The 15,528-nt window shown below is 38.3% G+C and overlaps 1 protein-coding gene and 1 long non-coding RNA gene across 4 annotated transcripts in view; one reads left to right on the forward strand and one right to left on the reverse strand.

Moving 5' to 3' along the window:
• The window catches only part of LOC120373384, a 46,905-nt gene extending 33,484 nt beyond the window's left edge, over window positions 1–13,421 (forward strand). Inside the window, exons 3-4 of one of the 2 annotated variants that reach the window (XR_005585518.1) lie at window positions 12,730–12,826; window positions 13,190–13,421. This is a non-coding gene — a long non-coding RNA (uncharacterized LOC120373384). Of the gene's footprint in view, window positions 1–6,248; window positions 10,435–12,729; window positions 12,827–13,189 lie in introns of those variants that run through there. The other variant, XR_005585517.1, reaches the window with a different exon arrangement.
• Window positions 1–15,528, reverse strand: part of SLC12A1 (solute carrier family 12 member 1) — a 63,413-nt gene that overhangs the window by 30,468 nt on the left and 17,417 nt on the right. Inside the window, exons 4-14 of one of the 2 annotated variants that reach the window (XM_039491773.1) lie at window positions 14,052–14,147; window positions 13,184–13,323; window positions 12,707–12,817; window positions 11,352–11,463; window positions 10,702–10,826; window positions 7,412–7,496; window positions 5,548–5,699; window positions 4,774–4,881; window positions 4,112–4,235; window positions 2,553–2,654; window positions 94–249 (exon numbers count right to left, since the gene is read on the reverse strand). In XM_039491773.1, coding sequence (XP_039347707.1) covers window positions 94–249; window positions 2,553–2,654; window positions 4,112–4,235; window positions 4,774–4,881; window positions 5,548–5,699; window positions 7,412–7,496; window positions 10,702–10,826; window positions 11,352–11,463; window positions 12,707–12,817; window positions 13,184–13,323; window positions 14,052–14,147 — 1,311 coding nt within the window. Of the gene's footprint in view, window positions 1–93; window positions 250–2,552; window positions 2,655–4,111; window positions 4,236–4,773; window positions 4,882–5,547; window positions 5,700–7,411; window positions 7,497–10,701; window positions 10,827–11,351; window positions 11,464–12,706; window positions 12,818–13,183; window positions 13,324–14,051; window positions 14,148–14,840; window positions 14,937–15,528 lie in introns of both variants that reach the window. The other variant, XM_039491772.1, reaches the window with a different exon arrangement.

The raw sequence follows: 15,528 nt of genomic DNA on the forward strand, positions 1-15,528 counted from the left end.
AGGGCCTAGGCAGTAGCCTTAGGAATGACTACGACAACCACAATTAACTGCATATCATGAACAAAAAACAATAAACAACTTTTCCGGTCTCACCTGGCTTCTTGTATGTCACATAAATATAGAGGAAGAGCTCAATGGCATAAGTGATGAGAGCTGCCCACCAGTTGATGACAAACATGACACCACAGCACAGCATGGCTCCAAAAAGTGACACCCACATGTTGTAATACTTGAATGCGGGTCTCCAGCCTATTTAAATTAGAATCAGAAAAATCAGAGATGGAAAAGGTGGAAGGTATATTTGCACTGCCTGCAGATGGAAATGAGTGTGCTGTAAAAGGGCGCTTGTAAGTATTTGATATCATTTTGTATGCAAAAGGATGAAGATTGTGTTGAGACCTCTTGGATATTCAGACCACTGGGGTCTCTGAAGTCCCTCCCCCTGGCTACTGCAGGATTGTTCCCTACAGTACCTCTTTGATGGCTTTCTTCAGTTTGGTTTTAAACAGCCAGTGCATTTACATGCTTTTGCCAAATCACAGATCACTGATTCAGAACTGAAAATGAATTTTTCTATAACTGCAGGTAATAGGTTATTGTCTCCTTTTTGATGCATTTATATAACTCTCATTAATGTTAATGGGAGTTACACACGCTCCAAGAGGAGAATATATCCCAATATTATAAGTGCTCCTGCCTTTTAAACTTAGAAATCATTTGGGATCACTGAAAAAAAAATTGCAATTGACTTTAGAAAGGTATTATTCCTGCTGTTCTTGAGCTGTGATATTGAATACTTCCCTTGCTAGCAATTAAAATGATGAGTCAAAGAGTGAACCTCCACGGTTTGTGGGTCTCTACCAGGTGTTCTTCAGAACAGATTCTTTGGCGAGGGAAAAACACTAAAGATATAAAGAGGTCCCCAGTACCCTAACATGGATCACCATAATAATGATGGAATGAGAAGACACCACTGTGAAGAAATTTACTGTCCTGCAGCCTTGCAATTAGGAACATCCATCACTGTGAATTGACAGGAGCCAAAGAAATTAGCCAAAGGAAGCAAGGAAAATAAGGGGAAAAAATTGCTATGGTTTTATATGAAATGTTAAGTAGTTTCAGAATCATGACTGATGCACACATGAAGAGCACAGAGGTAATTTGTACTGAGCTCTATGGCAGCACAGAGCAGATCTGCATTTGTTCAGCTCGGCAGATAATTAGCAGAAGTGCTTATTTTTTCTGCCCTCTGCACAACTGGCAACATGCAGACTTGTGGGAAGGGACTTGATATGTATGTTTATGCTGCCACTGTGGCTTCTTTCACACTGGAAATAAAGAGTGTATTGCTCTACTGTTTGAAATGAATAATTGATTTGCAGTAGTGGAAAATTGCCTTTACTGCTGGTCAAAAAGGGCAACGTTCAGATGATTCTCCTTATTTCTGGCTGTCAACCTTTCATTCATGAAAATAAAGAGGATTACTCTGCCCGTGGTGCTACAAATACACCTGGATGCTCCCGTTGCATAGAACTGGAGAGAGGTCCTTCATTCTCTTCTCTCTCCTCCCCCGTCCAGGACTTCCAGTGGTACAGACTAGTCAGAGGTCAGAGCTCGGACCAAAACATTAAGCAGAGGCCTCATGGATCCCAGTCATCCGTGTGGAGGGACTCTCTGGAATTTCTCTACAACCCTGCTACTAGCTATGACAGGCCCACCAGCTATGCTGCCACTGTTTTGTTGGTTCATTGTTGCTCTATGTAACCCACTATAGGGGCTGCCATTTCAAATAATAATCTTACTATTATTAATAATGTACTACAAAATGCCCTGCAGAGCTTCAGCATTTATTGAGGAGAAGATCATGCTACTTGATGTGGCTTTTCCCCTTCCCCGCATTCCTGTCCTACCCACTTTCCCCCGGTGATTGATGGACCACATGGAGTTTTGCAATGGGGGAGGTGGAAGTGATTATGTAGCCGGGAAAGCATCTCATGTAGTAGCTTTTACCCTCCACTGGATTCCACCACAGCGTTTCCCATTGTTTTGCTCCCTTCCATACTGTGCAGCTGCAGAGAGCATAAAGGTATATATTTCCAGAGCCAAATTACAGTTTGAGAGAGAACCATTAATCTTAACTTGTAGAGATAAGTCACAGTCTTCAGTGGGAGCATGGTCAGGCTGCACATTGTATATTTTATTTGTTTGCAGTGTTGTCATAGCCACGTTGGTCCCAGGATATGAGAGAGACAAGGTGGGTGAGCTAATATCTTTTGTGAGACATTTTATTTTATCTTTTATTTATTATTTCTCTTCAGGTCTGGGAAAGAAGAGCTCTGTGGAGCTCAAACGCTTCTCTCTTTCACCAACAGACGTTGGTGCAATAAAAGATATGACCTCACCCTACTTGTCTCTATCATGTAGCTTAGTCATTTTAAAGATGCTGGAACTTTCGCTGGACAGCAGCTAAATGTTAAGTTACCTTTTTATGCTATTTTGATATCACAGACTGTGATGCCTACATTCAGTCCATAGTGGGCCCTAAAACTAACCTGGAGATTTTGCATATGATGCATGAAAGCAGGAGAAGTTAATAAGCGCATATGAAGCCAGGAAGAAGTTGGAGATGATGGGAGCAATGGTGTTCAGTTCAGCTGCAAGAAAGAAGCATAAGTTAGATTTCATGTGCATGTGTTTCTGATGGCACTGGGGTTAGACAGCTGTTTCCTCACAAAGCACTAATACTTGCAGATTGGAGAAGTTCAAGTTACACCTGCAAAACCTGGGTATCTTTCCAGGGGTGGGGAGGGAGCTAATTTAGGGCCAGACTGTGAAACCCTTACTCATATTGGGTACTACCTGACCCCACAAATGATATAATTGACTTTAATGACACTACTTGTGATGTAAGAGACTATTCAATGGAAAGGCATCACAATCTGGCCTTTAATTTTGGTTTAAGTATTTTAAAAAATGTAATTGAGCAGATGATGCACTTCCTAAAAGCAAAAAGGTGATGGTGAATTCATTTTCTTTGCTTTTTAAGAGACATTCTAAAACAACACGTCACACAGCTTGAATTTGAAGAATTATGAAAAATTAACTTAAAAAAATCCAGACATCCCAAACTGCTGCTCATAATGATCAAATAAATACTGGAAAGCAATAGCGGGAATCTCCAAGGACCAGTGCTGTGAGCTTGTGCAGAAGTCAGTGGGAATTTTCTGTGTGGAAGGTTTGCAAAATCAGTTTGGTTTGTATAGTACTTAAAAGAGATTTGAAATTAATGCCAAATGGAAAGTGTATGAAGTGTCTTAGTGGCTGTGCCAGATTTCCTAAGGTGATGAGCATGTACTTCTCCCATTGAAATCAACTGGAGCTGTGGGTGTTTAGCACCTTTTAAAATAACACCATAATGGCAGTAATAACAAATTGCCATAGTTCACTTATGTTTCCTGTTCACATTATGGGCCTGATCCTACTGCATCTAAGGATAAAGGAATTTTTGCCATTGCTTTCAGTGGGAGTATAATCAAGCCCCATACAATTTCTTAACCAGTTTATAGATGTCTCTGGCCTGGAGCTAAATATTAAAATAACTGATTTATACAATTTCAGTATTACTTTTGTTTCTCACTATAACTTAATACTGGCACCTCTAAAGTGGATGTTAATGTCTCACCTATTCCTTGTACAGCAAACATTTCATCAGTGGATTCAGTTAAGATTCTTTTGCCCTGAGTGTTTGCTTTGAGGATTTGATAGAAGGAGGTCAATGGCCAAAATAACAAATGTTCTTGCCTTGAGCCACAGTTAGGTGGGTCAAGAGTAATGTGTGGGCAGAACTAGTTCAACCATTGATTGGTATCTGTGATGAGTGTTTGTTTAATTATTTAAGAATAGGATGCATTAATAACCAGTGGCAACGTAAAATGCGTTCTGCACTTGTTGCACTTTTTACTTTCTTGCAAAATGAAATGAATTAAAAACACATTAAATTAAATGCCAAGATGAAGAGGGATTTAATAGTAGATATTTTTATGAAAATGAATTTAAATTCTCAGTTATTTGTTTCTAAATTATAGCAGGCAATTGGAACAAATATACAAACCAATCAGAATGAATGCCATAGCAATAACGAAAGTCAGAACATAGCCTCTGAGAGGTTCGTTGTTCTTCCCATGTCCTTTAGCAAAGAAGTGGAGTGCTTTGTAGATGTTATCCTTGCAAAGAGCCTGGGAGATAAATCAGAATTTAATAGTACTTTTTGCATTAGAAAAAGTTATTTCATACTAGGGAAAGCTGACCCAAAACGACACATGCTCTAGTAAGAAATAATTGTATCTACCTCTTTCAAAGATGTTTATCGTCATGATATCTAAGCACTGAAATAAGGTGATAATCAACCCCCTAGAGTACAGTAGCTAAATAATGAGTGATGCTTAACACTCACTCAGTGTGTTACAGACACTTACCAGATAAATCTCACAAGACCTACGAGAGGTAGTTAAATGGGGGAAACTGAGGCACAAATTAGTGACCTGTCTAAATCACACAGCAAGTCTGTAGCAGAGCTGTGATTTAAACGCAGGAACCCCACAGCTCTTGCCTCTCAATCCCATGCTCAGATCAATATGCCATGCCTCTTTCTATATGAATAATAAGACTTTACTAAAATATTTTATATCACTGCTGGGAAGAAGATATAGTTCAGCAAATTACATATCTTGGGAGCAAAGTAGGGTAGAAGGAAATTGGTGCTCTTTATTGTACCTGGAAAACCTTGGGTGCACTGACAAGTGAGGCTAGAGCTGACGAGAGGGTCGCAGAAAAGATTCCTGCAATGATTAGAGGACCAAAGCCGGAAACCATGCTCATAACCTTTAGAAGCAACAAAAGTAAAGAACTGTCAGGCTCGTGAATAGGATACACCTATCCATTGTCACTATTTATATGGTTCCAGTTACCAGAGTACCTCAGCAAAACCCCCTGTGAGGTAAGGAAATAACATTACCTCAGTTTACAGTTTGGAAACTGAGGCACAGAAAGACTAAGAGCCAAATCTTTAAAGGTATTTAGGTGCCTAACTCCCATTACAATCAGCATAAAACCTTAACAGTGACCTCAGCAACTTTAAGGCAAAATAACTCCTCAAATGTATGGAATGTGTGGCAGTCAGGTGTGCTGATCTCTTGATATAGAAGCAGCTAAGATCACTTAAGGCTTTTCCCTAGAGTGTCAGTTTCATGATGCAGGGGCATGGACTGCTTTGTAGTATCTTTTGGAGGTAAAGCTAAAAAGCCTTATGGAGTGTTGGAGAGAACTCTTGAGTGTTATAGGCAATGTGAAAGTGGCAAGCAAGGCAGGACTCATCTCTTTGTAGCTTATTTCTATGGTTTTCAGGTTTTCAGTTAGGGGCGTGTGTCTTGATGCAGCCTTAACTGTCAGTAAACAAAGTGTGTGTTTATATATGTGTGTGTATCGTTGTGTGTGTGTGCTTGTATTGTTTATGATTTTGCATATTATATAAATAAAACACGTTAAAACCTGGAAATTGTTCATCAGCCCATAACGACATTCTTGGGCTTTACAGCTGGAAAAGTCATAGCCAAGGGTACAGGCAGAGGATCCATTACAGTTCATTCCAGATACAACTGTGTCATTGGTGTTCCCAGTAGCATCACGTACAACACACGCAGCTGGGGAAAAAAACAGCATGTGATTATTTCCCTTTCTTTTGACAACAGAAGAATGTCCCCCCCATACTTTGGAGCTTAGCCTGCATGGACTGTGTACAAATGGGTGCTTCAGTTTTATCCCACAGAGTATTACTTTTCAGTAGGATAAGTTCACTTCTCTGGCTTGTGAACTTGGGCCAGTGGGGGAGAGAGGGACTGCCTTACTCATGGGAGTGGAACACTAAGTACTTTGGCAATCAGCAGAAAATTATCTGAACTAACTCGGAATTGATGTAGTGAAGTAAAAGGTCCATCTATGGCCCTTCTAAAACTAGCAATATTCAAAGACAATCATGTTGCCAAACAGTTTAGGGTCTGAGCATACATTTCTTGTCTAACCAAGGTTCCCACTGGCTTCATAGGTCCAAATCATCGGCTGCTGTTTAAAACATTGTAGCTCCATTGAAGTCAATAGCGTTGTACTGATTTACCTGGGCTGAGAATTTGGTCCAAAGTCTCTTTGTTACTAATGATATTTATGTTCACTCTCTTTTTGTTTGTTCCCCCCAGAAGAAGGAAGAAACACATGAAGTGAACTTACAGAGTTCTGATCTCAACAGCTTTAGCTGCTAATGTGTAACTGGACATGTTTGAAAAAACTATATAAAAACAAAAATGGTTTAAGGATCCCAAAATACCATTCTATATGTAGAAGCCAATCTACAAACTGAACAGAAATGACCACATCCACCACTGAAATGTAGCCCCCTCTGGGGTTGAAGTGCAGCAGCTGCTTAACAGAACAGAGCCACATTACACAGGTTTGAAGCAGAATTCACTTTCTGAATTCTGAAACTGAAATTGCAGGGGGAATGCAGGTACACAGAATGCAGTTACCAGAGTTTGAATATGGCTAGGGCAAGAGGTACAGCACATCTACTTTTGCATGAAGTACCAACACCCAAAATGTTGGAAGACTTTTCTCTTCTCTCTCCTTTTAAAGGAAGTTTCCCACCAAGCCCTAGTACATGCTAGGGCACATATTCAAAGGGGAAGAGTGCCACTTACTAAATTGTTTCTTGCAGCAATGTTAAAGTGGAAAGAAACTTTTTATTTCTTGATCAAAGATTAATTGAACCCTTTGTAATGAGAATATCATTGAATGTTTGTCTTACACAGATGATGCCTGCAGTACAAGCCTGTGTTCTGTCCTGTGTCTGTTTTGTTGAACTGTCATTTCCAAACTCCGGTGTCATAGGACACCTTGTGGCCTAACATTTCTTCTTTAGGGAATTAATTGATTTTTCCTGTCTTGAGATGTGAAGATTCAGAGTTTGCATGTAACTCTGTCACTTGTGTGTGCAGTAATGCCAGCAGGAGAGCAGCTGGAGGCCACTTGGAGACCTTTCATGTGACAGAGGAGCAAAATCGTGAACAGATTTATTTGTGATACTTCTCCTACCCTTTACTACCAAACCAGTTTGTTGTTCTGTACTGTACATGAATGGTCTTTGTTGCTGAATCAATTCCACCCAGATGCCACATGGAGATTTTTGCTTTTGTTGAATTGTTTGTTTTGTTTTTAAATACTATAAAGCCAAAACAGCTGTCTTACTACATAGCAAATCCTCCAGATCAAAAGTAATGATGAGGTTGACCATTCATATGTGTATAGAGCTCTAAACCTACTTAACTATATTAATTGTGACACAAAACAGATGTTCACTACTTACCTACACATATTGCAACTCCTATGTAGGCAACAGTTGTAATCAGAATGGCCAACATTGTTCCTTTGGGTATAGCAGCTTGTGGGTCCTTAAAAATTGTAATTGCAAAAATTGCTGTGAGTCCTTTATATATTTGTAAATTAAGAGTTTGTACTGTGATTATTTACAAGTTAGCAAGTTTTGGTGCTGCCACTTTGTGATATGAAAATATTTTGGGGAGGGAGAAATTGTTACCAGTTAGATCTGTACAAGGAACTCACTCTCCAGCATGCGGGTGGAGTCAGGGTGGAGTGACACCATCCCTGTCCCCTGAGTGCTGCAAAGGAGGCACTGCAGATCCAGAACTCCATTTAGGGCAGTGCCACACTGTGAGACTCCCATGCTGTACATTTAGTGTAACTTTAAGTCCCCTTTGCACCAGCACAGCAGTGGTCCTTAATGTCCTGCTTTAAGCACTCACTCAAACTACCCATCTCATTGTACAATTCAATTAGCCAGTAAGATTAGGGCAAACAGTCATTTTGAAAGAAAGACACTACTATTACTGTTGGAAACTCATAATCCCGAGTTATGTCCAAAGTGAGCTCCTACCTTTCAGGTTGCTTTTACTTTTACATTAGATTATTCAGGAAAAGTCTGCTGGGAAAAAAGTTATTGCAGGGAGAGGCAAGTGAGTTGGGTCAGCATTTCTTTTATAAACTGTAACTGAAGACTATATCAGCACTGTTCATGCTTCTGTGGATAAAGGGCTCTAAGACATTCCATTATTAATTATGATTTTTAGGAGATTTTAATACCATAAAAAATTCTTGCAGGCAATAACTTGGTATATACTTGTTCAGCCTAGAAAGCAATTTGTTGTTAATTTTCTTTTTAAATTGGTTTAGTGGGTTTTTTTTTTTTATTTACTTAAAAGATTTGTTTTTCCAAATGAAATGTAGCAAATCATTGTGTGTAATGTGGATGAATGACTTAATTATGTTAATTCTTAACATTATCAAACAAGAATTAATGTAGTAAAGTTTCACTGGGCTAAAAATCCCCAAACAAATCACTTCAGTTGCATATGAATCCTTAACCTTCAGTCATTATGGCTTTTAACACATGCCATCCCAGTGTTCATGTGTCAAGTAGCCATTGTATAGGTAGGATCTTATGCTGCAATCTTAAAACACTAACTAGAAGGACATTTTCTCAATATGCCATCACCCTTTCAGGGTCTGAGCTAAAGCCCTTGAAGTCAAAGCAGACTCTCATGGACATCAATGAATTTTGGATCAGGCCCTTCATGAATGAATGAATGACTGCCTGTTTCAGAGACATGGCCTTATAACTTGGCTACAAACTTTAGAGGCAGTTTAGTTTGTCTACTTCTAAATTTTAAACTACAGCTTATGTTGTGTTTCAGGTTTCTCTTTAGGCTGATTAATTTCATTAGATCGCTCTTGATGCATCTAAGCATGGACAGTGGGGGATTCTCATTGTGGATGGGGGCTGTGGAAACATCCATACAGCAGGCAATACAGCTCTGTAGGGCTGATGTGTAGTGGGAATGTTATGTGTCCCACCAATCCATTCACTCCCCACCCTGTCCTAGTTCCTGAGTGGTTCCTGAGATCTGTGGAGAGAACTCCACGTTGTCTGGGAAGGAAGAGATGCTGCAGTGGAAGCTCTACTGAGATATGTGTGATTCCTTTCACATCAGTGGCCTGCCAGGCAAAGGCCTAAATCAAAGCAGCTGCTTTTCTTGTGCACACTAGGTTTGATGAAATAATGGGGATTCTCTCAGCTGGAATGAGAAGGGCCTGGTTCAGTCTCAACAGAATGCTTGAAAAATCATGAAAAATCATTTCTAAAAATCATGAAAAAAAAGAAATCCATTACAAATGCTATTGGCTGGATGCTATCATGCTTACTCCTATTGAGTAGCACCTGGCTTCAAAAGCAGCCCCAGTAAAACAAAGGCAACCCAAGCTCTTGGAGCAGAGATCCTAGCGGGGAGGGGAGGTTCGCCTTCCTCTGAAGCATGGGGCACAGGTCATTTGTTGGTTTAAACTAGAGTAAATGGTGGATTCTCTATAACTTAAAATCTCTAGCTCAAGATTTGAGGCCGTCAGTAATTCAGTCAGAGGGTATGGGCCTATTGGAGGAGTGGGCAGGTGAGCTTCCATGGCCTTCAATGTGCCGGAGGACAGACAAGATGATCTTGATGGTCTCTTCAGGCCTTAAAGATGATGAGTTTATGACACTGCTCAGTGTGAGTAAGGATGACACAACTGGCCCTTAGATTGAACTGGAGCAGTTTGTGGATGTTTTTCAAATACTTGCGTATCAAATCAATTTGACTGGAGTTGAGCACTTTAACAGGCATACATCCGCAAAACCAGACTGCATGATAAGGCTCAAGAACTTTATTTAACATTTAATTTATGGGTGTTCCACCCACTAGAATATTTGGGAGACCATTTTATAACTCAAATTCTAAGTCCAAACCACCAATGCGTCTCAAATACTCCACAGACGGCCGTTGATTTGTTTGTGATATTCTTTGAATATTACTGAGTACTGAATAGCTTCACAAGTATTGTGACTGTTTCATCAAGTACTTCACAAAGCCAGAAAAGCCCCATTTTTTTGTATTTCACAAGTACGATTCAATCCGCTATAATATTAGGTATCACTAAAGAGCTAATATAAAGCCATAAAAACTAGATGGCCCTCATAGTTAAAGCTAAAACCAAATCCTTAATTTACCAGTTTGCTTAAATATTGGAAACATTTAATTGAAAATTTAGTGACTGAAAAATTAGTGACCTAAAATAATTTATATTGGTTGCAAGGGTAAAGAGGAAACACTTAAGGGTCTGCTCTCCTATTGGTTTTACCAAAAAGCTCTTTTTTTGCACATGAGCTTTCCATTTCCTTGTTTTTATGGGTGTAAAACTTGAGTTTTATGGTATACTTTTCAGTATGATATAAGGGGAATTAGCGAAGCAATTGTAATGGAATTATACAGCTAATTTCCATAATGGATCTGTTAATGTTATGTTATTTTGGGTTATTGAAACACCTAATTTAAATTAAGTAATTTTTAATACATAGCTGTATTACATTAAAAGGAAAACAGGAACTGATGTGCTTAGATAATAAAACACATTTTAAAATGAAAATTTTGCCTCATGGAATTATTTGTGTATTGAAACTGAATATAGTGTTGATTAATAATTTTGTATCTTATTCATCCTTGCCCTTCCATCGCCTAACCACTATTATGAAGTAAATAAAATCCATACCTCTAGATCTCCTGAGATATTGGCCCCTGCGAGAATGCCAGTAGCTGCTGGGAAAAAAATGGCAAAGACCGAGAAAAATCCTTCACCTCTGAAATCTGGTCCAAAATTTTCTGCAAATATTGACGCTGCAAATACAAATGAAAATTAAGCCTACCACCAAGACTTGGTTCTGAAGTGACATGATGAAGTAGGTAAATGAACTAGCCCTTCACCTCTGGAAGACTGGGTTCCAATCTGTTTTAGCTCATAAGTGAGGTGAATTTGATCATCTCCCTCTAGTTCGCTACAGTCCACATTTCTCCAGATCACAGAACTACAGCTCAGTATTGAAATAACAGGAGTGTTCCAGGTCCAGATTAAAATAGACAAAACCGTGTGCCCACATATAAATGGCTCAAACCGCTACTGCCGGTGTGTCAGTTTCAGAGGCATTCATAGGTTCAAAAATAAAAATGGACTCAATCCAGTCACCCAGAAATATATTTTAAAAAAAAACCCTGGGTTCCCTTAGTTTACATGCTCATTTATATTTGGATAAAAGAGCCTGATCTTGTAGCATTTATCAACGGGAATTTTGCAGAACTAAAGGCTGCAGGACTGGGCCAAAAATATTCATTTATTTTATATTATTTGGTCATAGCAACACTTGCCTTGGTAATTAAAAAAGCCTCTGGCCTTCTTTTCATTGCTGGTCGGAATGACTGTCCCAATGAAGAAATTTGCAATGGCAATAAGAAGAATGACTAGAAGAATTACTTGAGCCTGTTAACAGAGACAAAGGCATTTTACTAGTGGGCTCATTTTTGTTTTGAATATGGTGGTAATTATGTAGGTAGTGGCATTTATGTATTACTTATGATGTATTTCAAATTTCTGCAATATTAGAACACACTCAACCACTGCTTGGGCAGATGATTCAATAATCAAGATGACTAAAAGACAAACTGCCTTAAGCTCTATGACAATAATGAATATTTTGTAACAAGGAATCGATATGAAATATAGAAATTTATGACTACCGCTTTATATTGTAGTTTGCTTCCTTTACAAGAAAAGGAAAAATGAAACAGCTGATGGATAAATATTTAGATTAAAACATTTTATATTGTTTGTTTAGTTTCAGGCTGTTGTTACATCATGGGTATTATATGTCTAATTGACCACTCTTACAAGTAGCTCTAAATTCCCCTCACAGCAGAACATAAAGATAAGGTTGCTATTCTGGATCTGATTTTGACAGGTACATTTGAGTCTTTTTGCTGTAACATTTCCTTTATTTTATGGGTGTTTTCCTATTAATAAACGTGACTAAGATTTTTAACATTTGAACAGTAGACAGGAAGGCATGCATCCTTAGAGGATAACGAATGGATAGCAATATAACAACCCACTTTGGGGCCACTATTCTACACAGAGCAGCATGGCTAGACTGTGTATTATTTTTATTATTATTATTTCTATAGAGCTATAAAAAAAATAGAAGGGGCATCTACCTAAGGCTATAGATGATCCTGCCATAAATTACAAAAACAAATAAAATTAAACTGGCTGCAGAACACAAATTTCCTCTTCCCCCACAAATTTCAGTGTGAGGAAAAGAGGGAGCCTGTAGCCTAACTCTGCTTCCACTGACATCAATAACTAACTCCCATTGACTTCAAAGGGAGCTGGGAAGCTATTGTTGAGTACTTTTGAAATTCCCACCTGTCATATGTAGATCTCTACCCCCAAACCCTTGTTTTATGCTTATATCATTTTATAATTTGAGATATATCTATCTCATAGAGTGGGAAAGGACCCTGAAAGGTCATTGAGTCCAGCCCCCTGCCTTCATTAGCAGGACCAAGTATTGATTTTGCCCCAGATTCCTAATTGGCCCCCTCAAGGATTGAACTCACAACCCTGGGTTTAGCAGGCCAATGCTCAAACCATTGAGCTATCCCTCCCCCTGTCATATAGTCTGCAGTGTAATAATACTTATTTATACATAACTTTTAAAGCTTACCTTTGCTTCCCATTCCATACCAGCCACAGAAATGCCTAAAAGAACAACTACAGTAATGGAGCCTATTATTCTGATGTCATTGGATTCATCCACCATCAATGCACCACTGCTCTGGAAAGGGTAAGAACACAGTTTATATGATCAGATGGATAGATCAGACAACCAGCTAAAATAGAATGGAATGAGTAAATGAGCTTAAACAGTTTCAGAGGTTAATGATTTCCTGTGCTAGTTGGGCCTAGTAGTTGAGATTACTGGTTGACTAATTAGGAACCTATTCCCTTTAGTAATTTTGGAGCTCTTGTAGCACTGTATAAAATGCTTCTGATATAAGTTAGAAGTGATGGAAAATCTTATTAAGTAGGATTTGTGGTCCATTTAGAGAGATCTAAATAAGAACCAAAGACTGAAGCAGTTAGAAAAGTTGACAGAATTCCGTGGTTTAACCACATGCAACAAATATACTTTCATATTTACCTTTAGAAGCTCTACAACAGTTTCAGCAAATCCAACTACATACATGGCTACTGCTACAGCATTGGCAAAGGCAAAGATAAGTCCAATTGATCCTCCAAATTCAGGTCCTAAACTTCTTGAGATAAGATAGTAAGCACCACCTGCCAACAGAAGAGACTGTTGCTTTAACATAATTCAGCTATTGCCAGATCTTACCTTATTCATGTGAGTAATACCACTGGGAGTTTTGTTTTTTGCTTGAGGATTTGCCCTATTAATAGAAGGAGAAAATTTGCATGTGGATGGGCCCAGAAAAGTGTTTGCAAAAATTCAGCTTTCGGAACTTACTGTAGTATTTCAAATATTAAATATTGAAAATGACTAGCTATTGGAATGATTAATATCTTTTTAGCATGTATTATTTGGTATGCAAACCAGCCACTAATGGTATATAATTAAAACACAGATGCTAAAAAGAAAACAACACCACTGAAAGGATTTTTCCTTACCTGGATCCTTCCGTTGTCAGTGTAAAAATTCATTCGCCAAGATAAAAACATGCACAATACAGTCCTTAAATAGTCCACAGAGTTAAGCCATAAAGTCTTTAAAGTTTTTGCATTTCTACATAGGTGGAACCTCAATCAATTAAATAGTTCCTTCTATCATAATGAACCATAGTGTTTAATGTCAGAATGTTTAAAATCAGCTCTCCTGAAGAGACATGTTGTTATTTGGATTTAGCTCAGTAAAAGAGATCACCCAAAACTTTTATATTTTGATTTCTCTTTGCTTTACCATACTGGGCTAACACCATTACAATCTCTCCATTTTATTCTAAATCATCCCTGCAGATTTCCATATTTTCCATATAGTTATATTTACGTACCTCCTCTTACTACTCCATTAGTGCAAATGGCAGACATTGAGATACCTGTTAATGTTGTTACTACCACACTCAGCATAATAACCACGATTCCAAGACCTGAAAAATCCCAAAAAGAATATATTCAACCTAAATACCTGCTCAGCACTTGAATCCTGTAGTAGAAATCACCATCATCCACTGTCGGGAAAATACCTGGTGTACCTTCAAGACCTGAAATGCACTAAACTTTTAGATACAAGTTTCGTGAAGTACCTGAAATGTACTAGACTTTGGAATTGCACCAAGAGTAATCACTTATGTTCCAAGAAGCACCTGAAATGTAAAAATATTTTATAAGGAAATGTACAGGAAGTGATAAAAGTTAATGTATCCATCAATCTGCATCAGCCTTTAAGCTAAAGGAATGAGACTCATAATATTCACTCTCTCCAAGGAAATGCAACCTGAAATGCTCTGAATAAGAACGATCTATTAAAAGAGTAAGAACCAAAGAGCTCCAGGACAAAGTGGAATCCATTCCTCCTCCAGTCTCAGACAGGAACATCTGAAATGTACTTTACAAACTGAGGTGAAACTGGGATTTATTAAAATGACAACTCAAACATTCTAAAATTGTGGATAGTGTTGGCTAAATGTATTACCTGCTGATTCATCTGGGTTCTAGGTGTCCAGTTTGGTTTATCCTTAGAGGTGGTGGTATTTTAGGGAATACGACCTCTGGTTTCTCTCATAAGAATATAATTAAACCTTTCTGAGTCTTGAGAACATAAGAAACCCTAAAGATTTTACCTCCACGGACAAACCCATTAGTTGCTATTGCAGAAGTTGACAACCCAGTAATTGAGGTTACTGTGGTGGCAAGAAGAATTATGACAACTCCAAGACCTGTCAGTAATGAAAAGATAAAATATTTTATTTGTGATCCATATTCCTCTAAATCATTCTGTCTTTAAATTAAACTTTCAAACTAGAATCGGAGCTCTGAACTGAAATGATAGTGGTCTGTGGAGCAATTCCAGCAAATCCATGTAGCTACTTCTATCACAATAGCAAAGTATCCATCAGTCTTCAAGCAGTGATGTTTTCTGACAGAAGTAGCCCAGTCATGGACTCTCTTATAATTTCCAGAGACTTTCTTGAAACTAATAAAAATATTAATAAAAAAGCAATTCTCTGCATGGGTGCCTCATGTCTTTCTTTGACCCCCCCCCTTGATACTACAAAAATTAAGCAACCAAGCAATGTTATAATGTCTTTTTTTCTTGTGTAGATGGTTGGAATAAACAAGCTATAAGCATTTTAGAGAACCATATTTCAGTCATGTGGTTAAAACATGGATCTTGAACAAGTTCTTGTATAGGGAAAAACAAAAAAAAAGTTATAATTTGGTTTCCATTTTATTCTGCTTTGGTTCTCATACTGTGCCTATCACCAACTGATTGGTCATAACAATAGTACACAAATATGCACCTTTGTC

Source organism: Mauremys reevesii, linkage group 10 (assembly GCF_016161935.1).
Source record: "Mauremys reevesii isolate NIE-2019 linkage group 10, ASM1616193v1, whole genome shotgun sequence".
In the NCBI taxonomy this organism is placed as follows: domain Eukaryota; kingdom Metazoa; phylum Chordata; order Testudines; family Geoemydidae; genus Mauremys; species Mauremys reevesii.